At 56.9% G+C, this 17,432-nt stretch overlaps 1 protein-coding gene across 2 annotated transcripts in view; it reads left to right on the forward strand.

Annotated features, from left to right (window-relative positions):
• Positions 1-14,981, forward strand: part of GLIS1 (GLIS family zinc finger 1) — a 231,231-nt gene extending 216,250 nt beyond the window's left edge. For both annotated transcript variants that reach the window (XM_047873787.1, XM_047873788.1), the window contains exons 7-11: positions 1,434-1,560; positions 6,148-6,304; positions 11,187-11,365; positions 11,985-12,152; positions 14,451-14,981. In XM_047873787.1, coding sequence (XP_047729743.1) covers positions 1,434-1,560; positions 6,148-6,304; positions 11,187-11,365; positions 11,985-12,152; positions 14,451-14,608 — 789 coding nt within the window. In that variant the 3' untranslated portion in view covers positions 14,609-14,981. The remainder of the gene's footprint in view (positions 1-1,433; positions 1,561-6,147; positions 6,305-11,186; positions 11,366-11,984; positions 12,153-14,450) is intronic.
• Positions 14,982-17,432: the final 2,451 nt, after the last annotated feature.

A 17,432-nucleotide genomic window follows, 5' to 3' on the forward strand; every position in this document is an offset into this window, starting at 1 on the left:
CCTGCTGCTCCTAATCCGATCGACATTGCGGTCTGCAAGAACATGCCTTGGCCCTCTTTTGCCAGAAACTTAATTTACATGGAAAACAGCTGCTGGGTCAGGGAGCCGAGGGCCCATCGGGAGGCTGGGCACGCCTTCCCCAGGCCTGGGTGCTAGCCCTTCTGGCCTGGGAAGGTGGAAAAACCCTTGGGGCTGACTCTCAGCTGCTGTGTGACGTGGCACAAGGCTCTCACCTTCTCTGGGTCTGTTTTGTCCCAGGTGGAATGAGGATCTGGACAAAATCTTCAGGGCTCTGAGAGTCAGGCTTGGGGACTTCCCTAGGAGAGGGGCCCCTTCCCTTCCAGATGAGCTCCTGCCTCATGGCCCGATGTCCCAAGGGCCTCAACTGGCCACTCCCTGTCCCCATCTGGCCTCTCTGGGAAGGCGAAGACATTCTGGGCTATGGAGCTCGAGTCTACCTTAAAGACGGCTAAGGGTTGTTGGCCAAGGATTTGCCCACCCAGGCTTGTTCTCAGCCAGTGACCTCAAGTCCATATATGGATCCAGCATGCCTACTGTCACATGACCATGTGGGACACGGCCAGCTGGGGTCAGCCAGCCCTTCACACAAGCTTGTCCATACCTGTCATCTCCTTACTCCACCTAGCAGCCTGGGGGGGGGGGGGGGTGGTGATTGTCGTTGCTTATTACAGGCAGGGGAGAGCCAGAGAGGTTAAGGTATTTGTCCAGTGTCACACAGGGAGGAAGAAGAGATGAGAGTGGAGTTTGAACTCGGGTTGCCCTGGACTATTTCCATCATGCCTCATACCAGGAAGAAAGGAGGATGGGGGCAAGGGGGAGAGAAGGAAAGACACTCCCTGGGTGCCCACTGTATGTTACTCTGCCCACATGAATTCATTGTGGCGCAGCCCCGAGAACGGGCCACACGGAGCTCTGGCTACCTGCGGGAGGCCCCAGCTGCTGTACTTTGACACCCTTCTGGGCACATGTGTGAGGCCATGGCTCCTGTAGGCTGCTCCCAGCCAAGGACTGAGTGTGGCAGGCCCTGCAGAGATGCTGATGCCTGGGAGACACAGGACCCCATGACTTCCAGCACACTTCAGCTCCCTGAGGACTCCTAGTCTAGAAGCTTCCACCAAACTCCTTCCCCACTCTTCTTCCCTTTCCCAGACTGCCCAGCTCCCTGGTTTTCTCTCACGCAGGCACTTCCCCTGTTAAAATCCTTGCATGTTCACTCCTAGTGTTTGCTTCTCAGACCTGAACTAACCCAACGTATACAGTTCGCTCCGTTTTACAGATGAGGAAACTGAGGTGCAGTGAGGTGAAGGGTCTTGCTCTGGAGCCACCATCCTTGCCCTGTCCCCTAAACCGAGGGTTGCCGGTGGGAAGATGGTCTCGCGCTAACACCCTCTCTCCCTCTGCTTGTTCCTCAGCTGCACACAGGCCCTGATACTGAGGCTGACGTTCTGACCGAATGTCTGGCCCTGCAGCAGCTCCACGGGTCCACACAGCTGGCGGCCGGCGAGAGGAAGGGTGGCCGCGCCCCGGAGCTGCTCCCAGGTATGCGTGTGGGGAGGCAGGGGCCAGGTGAACAGCCCAGGAGGGCTCTTTCACAGCCAGCCAGCCCTGCAGGAAGACAGTGATGCTCTGTGGGTGCCCAGGGGCCGGTGGGGGGCACCCGCTCCTCTGACATACCTTCCTTCACACTCTCGTGTGGCGCCAGTGCCCAGGGGAGGAAGCCCAGGATCCTTTCAGCCTGGCCTTCGGGGCCTCACGGGGCCGAGGCACTCCTAGTGGCCTCCCACACCAGCCTTGCTTGGCACGTCAAACATAGTTCCTTGGACATCCCGTGCTCCCTCTTGCCTCTGAGCCACCGTATACGCCCTGCCGGCCTCCTCACCCCAGCCCTTCCCCGAGGCAGCTCCTGCGCTTTCTTCAGGCCCCACCTCAGGGTTCAGGCCTGGGCCTCAACCTAAAGACCCACGTGCTCCCCACCAGGTCTCCATACCACAGCTTCCGGCTTCAGAGGAGAAAACCGAGACTCAGAGAGGATGGGCAAATTGGTCCAGATCACTTCCAGCTTATTCAATTCTGTGGCCTAGAGGTGGAGCCCCTCAACCCCCGGGACCCTTCCGGGCCATCCAGCTGGACACTCAGAGCCACTGGTCCAGCCGACATAGCCTGTCTGTCCTCCCCAGGAGGCCGCAGGCCGGGAGGCGGGTCTCGGGTCCGGCAGGAACGCTTCACTGCGTGGCTTGCGATGTGGCCCGCGGGCGGATTCCAGCTGACAAGACTCGTGCTCTACCCTCCCCATCCCACAAAGAAACCACAGTATCAGAGCAGAAAGCTCTTCCCACCCTCTGGGATTTCTTGAATTACTCTAACCATTTTAGACATTTCTTATTTTCTAATTTTTAATGCTTTCCCCTCAGGGTTGAGGTAGCAACAGATTTAAAACTATGTCGAAGCATTTACCAAACAGCCTCAGGGAGAGAAGGTGTTTACACTTTTTCTGGGTTGCCCTATCCTCACATAGGTCCACAAGGGCAAGGACACCCCGGGAGGGTGGATCTATGGAGAAGGGATCACACCCTCCTTCCTCCAGCTAGAGGCCCCTCTGCCGTGGCTGTTTCTCACAGCGTCAGATTTGCTAAAACAGCTGGCGACAAAGAGACCCAAGGGATAACAGGGATGTGTTGAGGATACTGAGGCTCGGCAGAAAAGAGGGCTGTGACTGATGAGCAATGGCTTCCTTGGGGAAGAAGTCCTGCAGCCCCATCATTTTGATCCTGGGAGGATTCAGGATTGGGCAGGAGGAGGACTGACCCAAGGTCATCTGGAGAAGTCAGCAGCAGATCCAGGCTAGAAGCCTGTTCTCCCAGATACCAGGCCAGGGCGTATCCCAGGGAGAAGGGCTAGGCCAGCAACAGCCACCTCTTGAGCGCCCGCATGGGCTGGTCCCTAAACAAACATCATCTCGTTCAGTCCCCATGAGCCCAAGCTGCAGATGAGAAACAAAGTCACTGAGGCCGCAGCATGGATGGTGGGGGCGTTAGGGTAATACGCCTATGCAGGCCTGCTCCAATGGCAAGCGAGTGGTGTCCTCCTTGCCTCAAGCCTCAGTTTCTCCTCCAGACCTGCTGTGACAACAGATGTGATTGTGACGCGATCACTTATATAAACCCGCTGTGACTGATAATTTTTGTCATCATTATTATTCTTGCTCATCGTGAATGAAAAGAGGAACCATTTATTCACCCATCTCCTAATAATTTACAGCCAGCATTTATTGAATATTTTTCACCCCAGGAAGCCATTCTAGGGGTTGTACAAGTACATGTTCACAGAATCCTCACGTCAGCCTTATAAAGTACATGCTACTATGCTCTTTCTTTTCCAGATGAGGAAACTGAGGCCTCGAGAGGTTAAGTAACTGTTTGCTGATGTCCCACAGCCGGTAAATGGCAGAGGCCAGGCTTGAACCCGGGCCGTCTGGCCACAGGCCCTGCCCTTAACCAGAGAGTCTGCTGCCTCCCTGATGTTGATGCTAGATCTCACCATCCTGGGCACCCGCTGTGTGCCAGGTCCCTGTCCTCAAGCTGCTTCCAACACAGCAGGGAGACAGGGACCAACCAGGAGAACCCAGAAGTCCTGGATCCCTCTGGGTTTCAGTGCCAGGTTCTTCCGTAGGCAACACTGCAAATGCTTGAGGCACAGTTGGGAACAGATGTTAGGGCCAGAGGTTAAGCGCTCATGGCTGATGATTGATGATGCTGATTTATAGCCTTAAATGGTGCATTTGGGGGAGAGGCCAGCAGGCTCCATAGCGTCCTCCTCCTGCTGCCCCTCATGATGACTCCCTCCTTGCCATCCACTGTCTGTCCACTGCTTAACCTGCCTCGTTCACACACTCAGTGGCCCACCCTGTGTCTGTCTGCGTGGCGTTGGACAGTCAGGGCAAAAGGCAGGGGGAAACGGGACAGATTCAAGGAATGTTAGGTCAGAGAAGTCCAGAACAGAAGAGTTGAGGACAAGGGAGGAGCTGGCAAGGATGACCTCAAATTTTCGTTGTCTGATGGTAGGAAACTCCCCAAAACCTGTCTCTCATCAGGAAGGACGAACTCACCTCACAGGAAACCCTCAGGAGTTTTTCTGGCAGGCTCCTTTAGCAGACCCAGGTAACGTGATGGGCAGCGAGGATGTGAGAAGCACGAGGTCGGCATGGCTGAGGGAGAGAAAGCAGGATTTATCAGGATTCTAGGCCTTCCTAGCTGTCAGGCCCCCAAATTGGTTCAAGATGGCAGGTGAGGAGGTGCTCCGAAAAGTGGTGAGCAGAGCAAGCCGTGAGCAGCACCCAGCCAGGCTCCATCCACAAAATCTTCTCCAGTGCCTTCCTGACAAAGCCGGGGGGTGGGGGTGGGGGGAGGATGGGTGGTAAAGGGTGGTGGTGGATAGATGGATGGGCAGGGCTGTCCGTGGGCAGAGTTCCCTGAGACAGAGGGGTAAGGACTGCAGAAGGGAGGAAGGCCCCCAAGAGCCCATTTAGAGCACTGGGGTCTCACAGCCCAGTGAAGCCTGGACCATAGGACCCTACCTGGCTATCTAGGACGTAGCCTGAGCCGGAGCCCCAGGCCATTTCCTGGGCCTCGCTTTAAACAGACTTTCTTTTGGTATCACTTGGGAGGCCTGATTAGCTGCGGTTGAAGATTTGAGCTTGCAACCCCTGCCCTGGCCTCCTCAATCCCCGGTCGTAACTCCCTGAATTGCAGGCCTGGGTGACAGGGGCCAGCCTGAGACAGGCTAGCCTGGAACGGCAGCCATCTGACAAGGTGAAACTTCCTTCTTTATGTGGTTTGTGCTCAGATGGTCCTCGTGATAGGGAGCCTTGGGTCTCGATCCGTGATGACCAGAGTAATATTCAAAATGTAACAGCTGGCCCAGGTGAGCTCTGACTAATCAGCATGGACACCGCATCAGGACGGCTCTGCGTGCGGCCCCCCGGTCTGCAGAGTCTTCCCAGGGCATCAACTTGATGGGTTGATTTCTAGGAAAAGGATGTCAGTCTCTATTAAAATGCAAATAAACGTGGCCAGATTTAAAAAGGGGAATAAGATTGGCCCCATTTTTTTTTTCAGATAAAATGGAGAAAAACATGGAACCCTTGCTGAGTCCCTCCCAGGCTCCAGTCCCAGAGTAGGGGTCCGATCTCCCCTCTAATTGGGGTTCCTTGGTGAAGGCATTTGGGAAACACTGGCGTCAGTAACTGCTCTCAGACCGTCAGGCCCCTGGAACGACATCTGACTATGACCTATTGTCCCCCATTTGATTCTTCCCCCACCTGTCTTCTTAACAAGGGTAAGGCGCTTAGGAGTAAGAGGTGACAAAAGGTGGTATCACCCTGCAGGTGTCTTCTAGAGGTTTAGAATCGTAGGCTAGAGCATGGCCGACTCCTCTCCTCAGTCAGGACCTTTGTGCAGTGTACAGCCTGTGCAACCATCTCTGGTTGTACAACCATAGGTCTCCTAGGCCGGCCTGCCATCTAGCTAGCACAGCCATCCTCTATTTGGGGTCCTTCACAGTGGACATCCAGGCTGTGCTTGCACATCTCTGGGGATGGGTAGTTCATTTCCTCCAAAGGCGGCCCATCACCCTCCAGCGGCTCTGCCCGTGAGAAGCCATGGCCAAGCCCTGAGTTCCTCTCAAGCTTCTCTCCATTCCAGGATCCATGTCTGCCTCTGGGGCTGCACAGAGCAAACCTCTTCTTTCTCACAACAGCCCCAGAGACTTGAGGCAGCTTGCTCCATACAACCCTCCTCCCCCAAAACACACGTGTGGGCACACACACGCGCACACGTGCACACGCACATGGCCTGACCACCTAATGCCTCTGACAGCCCCTGGTAGTCCACCACCTACCCTGCTTTCAGGGTAGGCCTCAGCCCCACATGCAGCCCTTCAGCCAGGGTATGAACCGCAGCGTGGAGCCATCGTCTCCCCGTTTGGGCCCCTAACCTTCTGTTAATACAACCTTGATGGTTTCCTTTTGTGTCTTTCTCTTTCTGTCAGCAGGCACACAGCTCCGGGGTCATTCACAGCCACCTCTCGGGAGTGGCCGAAGCCCAGTGATATTTGTTTGCTTTCCTTCAGGCGTATATCCTGGCTCCATCACCCCCCATAATGGGCTCGCATCAGGCATCCTGCCCCCCATGCACGATGTCCCTTCCAGGCACCACCCACTGGACGCCACCACCAGCTCCCACCACCATCTGTCCCCCCTGCCCGCGGCCGAGAGCACCAGGGATGGGTATGTACAGCCAGCCAATCCTCCCCCGGCATAGCGAGCAGGCACCTGCGCGGGACGAGGGCGAGGACAGGCGTCCCGCGCGCTAGATGGTCGCTACTGACCACGAAAGTAGCCAGCATTTATGCGGCACATACTGTATACCGCACCCTGTACCAAACACTTGCCGGGCACCATCTCATTGGCGCCTCACGGCGACCCTAGCAGGTAGATGGTATTGGCATCTGAACTTTGTGCCGCCTCCCCTCGTGTGCGCCTCAGCTGTGAGCGCAGCCGTGGGAAGACGCTGTGCACCCGCACCGCATTCCAGACTGCCGTACCAGGCCTCCTTGGGAGTCTCACCCTGGCTTCTCTTCGGCTCAGACCATGCGTTTGGTGAGCAGACTGCCCGCTGCCCACACCAGAGGTGCTCATCCTGTCCTCACCCCCACTTCTGGCCGCTCCAGCTGTGATCATGGTTCAGCCTGCCGGGCTGTCCCGGGGCCCTTGCTGTAGGATCACTGCAGAGAGGAGTAGCCTTTTCTGTATTCAATGTGGTTCCCATTGTGGCCGCTTAATCGGCTGGAAATGGTAAATGTGCTAATTGCTGGTCCCTAATGCTGCCAGAATCTGTTTTCCTTGCAGATGGGCAGAGGGAGGTCACATAGCCCCACCTCCTGCCTTGCCTGCCACTTTCACTTATCGCTAGCAGGACTTGATCAGACTTGGCCCCCAAGGCCTGACCTCAGTACCTGCCTCCTCCTCTGCCCCTCCTCCCTAAGGCCACAGCCTTAGCCTTGGCATTGGCCTGGCTGTGCCTGGGACCAGCCCGGCTTCATCACCAAGTTTGTGGCCCAGGGCTCCGAACTAGGCTCCTTCTGCTACTCACTCATCCATTCATTCGGTGTCCGGTTCCTGCGTCCTTGGTGTGGGCAGGCCCTGGGCCCGGTGCTGGAGCCGCCGATGAGCCCAGTCCTGGAGGAGCTCACCATGAGGAGGGGAGATAGAGCCGCAGGGATTGACCACGTGGGACAAGTGCTCTGAGGGAAGAAGCAGAAGGGGCTGTAGAAGCCCAGAGGAGAACCCAGTGAGCTGGAGGACGTCAGGGAAGGCTTCCTGGAGGTGATGCTAAGCCGGGCCTCTGAGGTTAAGTAGGAGTTGACCGAGTGGAGAGATTGGGAGGGACTAGCAGCGAGAGTGTAGACATGGTGAGAGCTTGGCGTGTTCTGGGAAACATGAACCTTCGTGTGGGGTGACAAGCTCAGGAGGGAGGCCGCTAGGGACAGATCACGAGGCCTGCGGCAGGAGTGTATCCGAAGGGTGCCGAGCAGGGATGTGGTCAGTCCAGGGAGGAGGGTGCAGCCTGCAGTGTGGGGCTGGTTGCCAGGGCAGGCATCAAATGTGGGTGGATGGCAGCCTAGGCCAGGGCTGGTGGGTGGGGAGGAGGAACACCAGGAGGCATTAGTGAGAGAGCATAAGCAGGGCTGGGGAAACTCCCACTGGGCGGGGAGAGGAGGAGGGAGGAGCCACCAGAGATGAGCCCCTGGGGAGGCAGAAGTGCTGTTCACGGAGCAGCGGGGAAAGTGGGAAGACTGTGAGTGGGGGGAGAGGCACGAAGAGGCTGCCTGATGGGGCTCAAAGGGGGGCCCAGAGAACCAGGCCTCCCTGAGCCTCAGTTTCTTCCCCTATAAAATAGGTATTAAAATACCCTCCTCTAAGAAGGTGGTGAGGATCAGCCATGCCTGAAATACACATGCCTGGCATTGTATGTGTCATCTGGGACAGGTTCCACGGACACTACCCACCTCCCCACCCACCGGCTCAGGCCACCTGCTCACCCACCAGCCGGCCCCAAAACATCTCCAACCAAAGAAAAATAAACCACAGAGGCCTTTCCCTGCTCAGGCCCGTGCTCTCTGCTCCGCCTCATTCATCACCCGCCTGCCGCCTGCCTAAGTGCTGGTCAAGAATTCCTACAGCGAGAGGCAGAGTGATGACAAGACCAGGACAGCCGGGCCCGCCATCCGCCTGCCCTTGCCTACGGGAGTGGGAGCGAGGGCTCGGGTCACCCCAACAGCCAGGCGCCTCGGCTCCTTGGGCTGGGCTGCAGGAGAGGAGGGCCCTCAAGCCCGACACCAGGCCCAGGCCCGGGCCCGGCTTGAATGGGTTTCTTTTTTCAGCCCCTGAGAAGAGAGGCAAGGCGGGGAAAAGGCCTTCAGCCTCCCCTTCCTGCCAAAGTCAACAGGGAAGGCCACTCGCGGCTCCCCGGTGGTTTGCTGGGACGTTTAAATAGCTTGACAGAATTATCTGATTCACTCAAAAATATGCTAAGAGGGCCTGACTTCATGACCAAATTTATTTACCCTGGCTCAGAGTAGACGCCGAATAGGGCAGTTTTTTTTTTTTTTCCCCAGCCCCATACGAGGTATGAAGCCCTCAGTCTGCCAAGCCAGTGAGGTTTTATATTAATTTTTATAGGTTCCAATTGAAGCAAAAATATTTGATTTAGGAATCATTTGCATGACTCAGAAGAGGAGCTCCAGATGATCTTTTTTTCCTTTTAAAGAGTTCAGGTAGAGCAGCGTAACCTCAGCCTTCACGTCTGCTGTGGAGAGTCGTGTTCTGTTTAATTTCACTGGCTGTGAAGGTGGCAAATGTGAATTTATGGCAGGTTTGAGACAGGAAAAACAAACTTTGAGAATGCGTGGTTTTTTTCCCCCTTCAGATCTGGTTCTCCTTAATTCTGCAATGCTGTTAATCTCTGGGTTTTGTAGCCGAGTGATTAAGGAACCCATTTGTTAGTATTTATCAGCTGTTTGCTGTGTGTCAGGCCCAGTGCTAAGCACAGAGTGCCTCAGAGGCAGAGACCTGGCCCTCCCCACGAGCTCCCAGGGGAGGGGACGATCAGGAAGTCAGGGAAGAGCTGTGTGTGGGTGCCAGGATGGGGTGGGTGTAAGGCCAGTGGACCCCATGAAGAGGGCTTGAAGGAGGACCCACCCCCCCGGCCACGCCACGGCCCAGCCTCTCTGGCCTCAGCCAGAGAACTTGTTGTGAGGACACACAGCTCGTGCACAGCCCTCTACAGTTTACAAACTGCAGTGGTAGACCCTGTCCCACTTGACGGCCCTGTGAGAGAGGCCTAAAAATGTTAATGATGACGATAATGAGAATTTATGGAGCTTCGATGAGGATTCAGTCCATTAACTTGAGGTTGAGGGGTACCTAGAGTGTGTTAGATGTTGGGCTGGGGACTAGGGACCCAGGCCTAAGGCCCTCCCTCTGTCTTCAGCATGCTCACAGTGGTGGGGTTCCAGACATGTGAATGATGGCAGTGCAGCCAAGGGGCAGAAACGGCAGGATGCCCAGGCTGGAGGGAGCAGATGGGGACCCAGCAGAGTTACAGACGTGGAGCCCACTGGGCTGTCCCCAAATCTTTCTCTGTTTCAGAGAAAGGCACTGATCTGTCCCTTTAACCCATCTTGTTTTAGAGGGTAGGCAAGGGTAATATTCCTGGCCTGAAAAGGTCACCTATAGCTGTGACATTGAATTTATACTATATTTTAATGTGGATGGTCCAAAATCCCAAATGCCAACAAGAAGATGGACTCTTTGAGCCACCCCCCACCCTTTCTGCAATGCACATAAGTGCTTTGTAGGCTAGGAGCCTTCAGCCTGGTCCCAAGAGCCCCTAAGTCCATCCGACCTCAGGGCCATGTTGGTTCCTGTGAACAGACTCCAGGGGCTTAGGTGGCAGCGTGAGGAAGGAACCTAGTTCACAGTGATATGCAGTCCAGTTAGATGACCCACATGGGCTCAGCTGGGTTCAAGGTAACTGAACAGCTCTACACTACTACAGCCGCCTTTCAGAACATGAGCTTCCAGAGAGCCCAGACTTGGGCCTGTACCACCTCGGGCTCTGTATGAATGGAGGTGGTGAGCCCCCCATCACAGGATGTATGCAAGTGGAGGGGAGATGTCCAGGGATGGAGACAGAAGGCCCCTGAAGGCAAGGCACACTGTGCAGGGGAATAAAGCCCAACTTGGACATCAGACCTATCTTCTAGTTTTCTTTCCCACATCTTTAGAATAGCGATGATGATTGATGGAGTGGCTGAGAATACCTCTGATGTCATCTTGGGTGCTTTGTCTGTTTTGATTTATTTAGTTTTACCCTTGTCATAACCTGTGAGGTCAGTGCTGTGCGGCCGGGAGTTGGTGAGCAGCCTCTCTGAACCTTGGTTTTTTGATCTGTGAGGTGGACACAAGAACTTCTCTCATGGGGCCTGAGGCGAGACAGATGCTCAATAAGTGGGGACTGGAAGTGCCATGGAATGTTCTCCTGCTAAGGAAGCACGAGAGCTTTCAGTGCACCTGCTCCTGGGCTTGTCCTCCAGAGGCGGCCGGAGCGGCAAACACAGAGGGAGAGTGTCAGGATCCAGTGGGGGAGGCTGGTGGTTAGCCCTGGGTGATAATAGTAAGTGCACCAGGGGGAGACACAGCCACATTGTGAGGAAACCAAGGCTTTAAGAGACATTAAGCAACTTGCCCAAAGTCACGTGGCCAGTGAGAGCAGATGGGTAGAAAACAGTTTTGTCAACTCCAAGGCCCATGTTTATAACCAGTGTTCCTTGCTGATTTCCAGTCCTAAATGCCAGATAGAAGTTCTTTACTGATTCCTTTGGATCTGAAGCTCAGAGGACTTAACATTTAATTCCAGTTTGAACATACTCAGAAGTAAAAGCTTCCTCTTCTAACTGCACTGTCTTAAGTCAGAGCGGAGCAGGTAGTGAGCTCAGCGTTGCTAGAGGGAAGCAAGCAGCAGCAGCCATGCCTCTGGCCCCCACTCCCCACCCCACACACTGCCCCCAGAGCCTCTCCTGCTGATGGCCATCTCTGTTCTCTCCAGGTTGGGACCCGGCCTCCTCTCACCTATGGTCAGCCCACTGAAGGGGCTCGGGCCACCACCGTTGCCACCATCCTCCCAGAGCCATTCTCCAGGGGGCCAGCCTTTCCCCACACTCCCCAGCAAGCCACCCTACCCGCCTTTCCAGAGCCCTCCACCCCCGCCTCTGCCCAGTCCGCAAGGTAAGCTCTGGCTGAGGGCCTCTCCATATACCTCCACTGACTCCTCCAGGGTCCAGGAGGAACAAGGCACTGACCTAGGGCAGGGAGGCAGGGACTCGGAATGACGGAGGGCACTGAGGGCCACCGTGAGAGAAACCAGGAGTCAGGTGACCCGACATACCTCGTCCGGGGCACTTCCTGGAGGAAATTCCACCTGAGGGGTGAGGAAGCGTTTGTCCCATTGACAAGGCATCGCAGGGCTCTCCCAGCGGAGGGAACAGCATCTACACTGACAGGGGGGTGGGTACAGCCTGCTGCTTGGAGGAGGTGAGTGAGCGGGCATCTCAGGAGGTGGGGATGGAGGGCCAACAGTCCCCTCCCTCAGAGCACTATGTCAGCCACAAAGTCCAGCGCAGCCACGTGAGGCCGCCTCACCCTACCCCCTCCGGTGCCAGACAGAGCTGGGAAAGGGGCCCAGGACCCCTGGCACCTTCTCCACCCTGGGGCTCTCTTCTCTGCTTTGCACCCACCGTGCCTGGACAGGACAATGCGGGAGGCTGGACAGTGCAGCGGGATGGTCCCCTCTCTGCCCTGGGCGGTTTTCCTTTGTTAACGCATCCCCTGCCGCCTCCCTTTGCAGGGTACCAGGGCAGCTTCCACTCCATCCAAAGTTGCTTCCCCTATGGTGACTGCTACCGGACGGCCGAGCCAGCAGCCAGCGGGGACAGTCTGGCCGGGGAAGCCCACGGCTTCAACCCCCTGCGGCCTAATGGCTACCACAGCCTCAGCGCACCTTTACCTGCCACAGGTGAGCCCCACTTGCACGCCTCTCTTCCCTGGCCACCTACCAAGGCCCAGCCCTGTGCTGGGTACATGTGCACATTGTCCTGAAGCCTTGGGACAGCCCAGAGGGGCAGAGTCCTCTCCATTTTACAGAAAGGGAAATAAAGGCTCACACAGGTCCCAGGACCCCACAGAGTTGGGATTTGCACCCTGTCTACCTCCGACATCCGTGTTTCTTCCACACTGTCGCACAGCAGGTGTGTGATACATGTCTGGACTCTGGCAGGTTTCTGAAGACAGAAGACTCAAACTGGACGCTTGCAGGCTAGTTGAGGTTTCCCTTTAAATATTTAGTGAGCACAGAGTATGTACACAGTTGTGGACCCTGGGGAGACAGCAGGGAAAGAGACAAATACTGATCTCTCTTTAACATATAAAGAAAATGAGGCCAGAGAGGCCACCCTACCGGGAAAGACAGGACCTAGAGGTTGTGCTTGTTCCTTGTGCTGCATCCGTGTCCCCTACAGGGCCCTGGGCCTTCCCCATGTAATGCCCCTGGCTGGGGTGGAGAAACCCAGTGAGAGGGAGGGCTGTGCACAGCCCAGGGTGGAATCAGGCTCAGACCAGCGGGGCCAGTGCTGATCAGAGCAGGGGCATCGGATGGGGGGCGGGGGGGCAGACCCTCCCTGAGTTCCCCAAGCCCAGCTCTACCCCGAGTCAGCCTCCAGGCCTGGGTCCAGCTGGAAGTTATAAGTTCTGGGCAGGCTGGGGGCCCCAGACAAAGGGGAGCCTGAGACCCTGTGCCAGAGGCCCCTTGGGCAGCTCTGGGTGTGTGCAGCCGGGGATCGAGGATTAAGGACATAGGGACAGTAATGAGGCCACAGACAAGCATGCAGAAACCTGTGGGTCCATCTGCGTGAGGGCCCATGTGTTCCTGTTCACACACAGGTTCTCACGTCCACGTACGTCTTCTTTTGTCACGTGTTTGTGGTCCCTTCTGTGTGGACACATTGTGTGTTATCCATCCCATGACCCCTGTGTGCACAGACTGTGTTCAACCGTGGTGTAGGTGTGTCTGTAGGTGGACGCGGGTCACATACATGCACCATAGGCAGATGTGTGCCGATCACAGGGTGCGTGCGGGTGGGTGGGGCGTGTTCCGCGTGTGCACATGCGTGGGTTGGTGTGCGATGAGGCCCTGGCTGCTGTTCCCGGCACTGCTGGCTCACCACCTCATCCTCCGCCTGCTCCATCCAGCCTGCGGCGAGCTTTCTTGGGGTTTAGCAGCAGAAATAGGTAACTCTGATGGGCAAGAGGCAGCTTCCATGCCCCCACACCAGGGTGGTGGATTCTTCCGGCCTCCCGTCTCCCCTGCTATCTGGGTGGCAGCCCGGCATTCAGTGCCCGTCCCAGGCCCCGTGCATCTGCCTGTATGTCCTCTGCCAAGCTGAGAATAGACAAGCTGGATTGATCCAGACTGATAGGGTGGGGCTGTGGGGCCTCGGGGTAGTAGTTCGTCGTGATCCCACTGCACAGATGGGAAGACTGAGGCCTGCCTGTCATGGGCTACGCGGATTTGTGACAGCAACTCAGGGACAGAGCTCTTAGGGCAGGGACTGGATAAGACAACCTCTCCAGGCCCCTCCAGGGTAAGGGCCTCTGAGCAGCGGAGCATGTCCAATGGAAGAACCAGGTGTCTCAGCGTGTCCAATGGAAGAACCAAATGGATCTGGGTTCAAATCCCAGTTCCCCCACTTACTGGCAATATGACCTCAGGCAAGTGTCTTGGCCTCTCTCAGCCCATCTTCTCGGTTATAATATAGAATAATGACTCCTACCTCACAGGATTGTTGTGACTGAAGGGAGATAAGACTTCAGTGAAACCTTGGTAAGAGCCCAGTCAGTGCTGGTCCCTTCTTTGGGCTTCTCGTGTCTGGTGGGGTGAAGGAACCTGAAAGGGTGGGGTTGGGCTGTGCTGCTCTGCCAGGAGGGGCCCAGCCCCCGAGGACAAGAGCTGTGATAGCCCATCCCACCCTCCCCCACATTCGGCCCTACAGTCCAGCGCTGGGTGACGGACTGCTCTAAGCCAGCCGGCTGTCTGTCCAGCTTCCCCGGGTCCCTTGGCAGTGCAAGGCCTGGAGCACCTCCTCCCACCCAGCAGCTCCCCTGTCCGGAAGAGCAGAGGCTCCGAGCAGGCCCCACTGAAGGGATACCGTGTGAAGGGACCCTGGACAGGAAGGTGGGGTCAGGGGGCTGGGAGAAGATGACAAAGCATAGCCCTTGCATCCTCCAGCCCGGACCCTGTTCCCTCCCACACCCACAGGCTACGAGGCCCTGGCCGAAGCCCCATGCCCCACAGCACTGCCACCACAGCCATCTGAAGACATTGTGTCCAGTGGCCCCGAGGACTGCGGCTTCTTCCCCAATGGGGCCTTTGACCACTGCCTGAGTCACATCCCGTCCATCTACGCAGACACCTGAAGGAAGGCCCAGCCTGCACCTGTCCTCCCTCCATCGCAGACACTACCTTGCCCACTCGCCATCTGTCCCCACCCTCTGTGCACCCAGCCTGAGCCGCCAGGCCAAGGCTCCCCACAAACTCAGGGTGCTGGGTCTGCGGCGGCTGCCCTGCGCTGTCCAGGGACAATCGCCTGAGCCCGAGCTGGGTGCTCAGAGGTACCCGTCAGGATCCGTGGCCCCCGACATTCCCTTGACTGTGCCTTCCTTTTTTTCCTCCCCAATGGTTTTCAAATCACAGACCTCGTGTATATAAAATGTACAGAACTTGTTTTCCATTCCCCTTCCAGTTTTATATTTTGGGTTTTACAAGAAAAACATTAAAAACTGGAAACGAGTCATGGGGGCCTAGTTTTGCCTGTGAGCCAGCAGAGTAGAGGCCGAGACCAGCGGTGGGGCGGAGGGGTGTGTAACAGAGCCGGTGTGCGAGGCTCAGAAACCAGCCCAGGCCCTGGATTCCGTCAGCGGGGATGGGCGCCCACCTCACGCGGCCCCCACCATGTGCTAGTCCCAGGACCCCGCCGCAAGGCAGGTGAGCCGACCAAGGCTAGGGCTAAAATTGGAGCCCGGATCACCTGACTAGACCTTTGTTCTCTGCACTGACTTCTCAGCTGGCGGAAGAACGCACTTAAATTCTGGCCCGCGGTTGGGCCAGGCTGCAGACAGCATCCCAGGTACACAGAGATCCACCCCGCACCGAGAGGTCTGGGAGGGGGGAGAGGAAACCACTTCTGAGGGCACCAGGGCTCACCCCCTGCCCATCTCCCTCCCCATCATCCAGGCCTGTGCAGATGGCCTGGACGCTGTCCTGCATCTCACCGTGTCCCCCTGAAGGTCACCTGGTAAAAGAAAAGTCCTCCAGGAAAATTTCTGCCTCGTCGCCGCCGAAGTGAAATGAAACAAGGGAAGTCACGTGTACTGCATGCCTACTGCGTGCCGGGCCCTCCTCCTCCAGCAGCTCCGCGAGGATCTTCCTAGCCCCCTTTAGCTGCGGGCGAGCAGTCAGGATTCAGAGCCGGGTCAAAGGAACACCTCTGTGTTCCGTGTGGCTGGGTTAGGTAGGCAAACCAGATGGAAAGATCTAGCCAATCCCTCTTTACATAGTGGGAAACTGGGGTTCAGAGAAGCCACCCAGTCAAGTGGTGACAGAACCAAGACTGCACCCTGTGTGCGTGCCTGCTCTCTCCCCGCGACCGAGGGAGGCCGCGAGTGCTACTCTGTGTCTACAGCCCTTCCCTCTGGCTCCCAGCTGGCTCCAGCCAATGAGGAGCCCAGCTTGGGGTGCGGGGGGAGAGCAAGAGTCCCTGGGCAGGCCCCATTCTCACTCAAGGTCCCGGCTCCAGTCAGGTGGCCCTCTCCACACTGCAGGTCACAGCAGCGGCCCCCTGTCCTCCCTCTTCAGGCATGGGCTGGGGCTGGAGCTGCTCCCACTCTTAGGAAAGTCAGACCCCGCACTGTCCCTCATTTGCCTGCCACCGGCCCCCACTGTTACACGGAGTCCTCTCCTTAAACCCTCCTCAACCGCCCCACTCAGAGGGTCATCTGTTTCCTGCCAGGGCCTGACGGTTACCCCACTTTACAGATGCAGAGACTGAGGGACCGTGAAGGGAAGTAACGTGTCCGTGCTGCACAGCCAGTGGGTGGGAGAGCAGGGATTCACACCTGAGGATCAGGCCCCAGAGCACATGCTCTCACCCACCGCACTTCCTACCCTGGAGGACTCTGGGCACCTGGCTCCCACCTCTGGCTCCCAGAGCAGGCCAAGTCCAGGCCCGCAGTGGGGAGATTCTGATCTCATGTCACACAGCATCCCTAATGTCATCAGGGATGAGGACCCAGGACTCCCGACTCCCAGGCTCCCCTGGCCCCCTTGTCCCATCCTCCACTGGTTTTATGGAACTAATTAGGTCGTGGCAAAATTCCTTTAACAGGGATGCTCAGGAATCAATACTGCATGTCATTGTAAGCACTTAATCCACTCCAGATAAGCAGAATTAAGCTGTACAATGAGGACATATTTCTATTAATAATGAAAGGGCTGAGCCGTGAGCAGGAGAACACACAGGGAGCCAGCAGTTGGATCCCATTTAGTTTCTGAGAGACAGAGAGAGGGAGAAAGGGGGACAAAGGCAAAGACAAACAAAAGAGAAAAAGACAGACAAGTGAGCTGGAGACAAAGGCTCGGCACACAGTAGGGATTCAGTAATAGCAGCTTTTATCGTGCCCCTGAGCTGTAAATGTGACTGTTCCCTTCCCCTGCTGGGGTCTCCTCTGAGCCTCCGCTCCTCCTCTTGACGCCAGGAGGCCTTCTTCCCAGATGCCTGCAGGTCTCCATCCTGGTCGAGTGGGCACAGCAGCCGGTGGGCCCCTGGGGCAGGACCCTCCGAGAGACTGGATCCGAGCTCCCTTCCCAGCCATGCTTGCTTCGTCCCTTGTTTAGAAAACACTGAGCACCGAGGCCCCTCCTGAGCTCTGCCCGAGTGCCAGGGACTGCAGCCAGGAGTGCGGTGCCGTCACAGGGCGGGGTGATTACTGCCAACCCTCACACAGGGGGCGTTGGGTCAGGTGGCACTTCTTACCTGGAGAGGCCCCGGGGGATGGGCCAAGGCTTTGGGCCCTGCAGGGTCTGTAGGGCAGTGGAGCTAAGTCTGCCCGAGAGCCCCTAAAGGGGGACCCAGGGTACCGGCACGGTGCCCAGCCCTGCCAGGGGACCACACTGCTCTTCCAGCCCGGCCACTCCAGGCAGCCCCTGCAGCCCTGCCCTCCGTCCAGTCCAGGCTCATATTGG

Source organism: Prionailurus viverrinus, chromosome C1 (assembly GCF_022837055.1).
Source record: "Prionailurus viverrinus isolate Anna chromosome C1, UM_Priviv_1.0, whole genome shotgun sequence".
In the NCBI taxonomy this organism is placed as follows: Eukaryota; Metazoa; Chordata; class Mammalia; order Carnivora; family Felidae; genus Prionailurus; species Prionailurus viverrinus.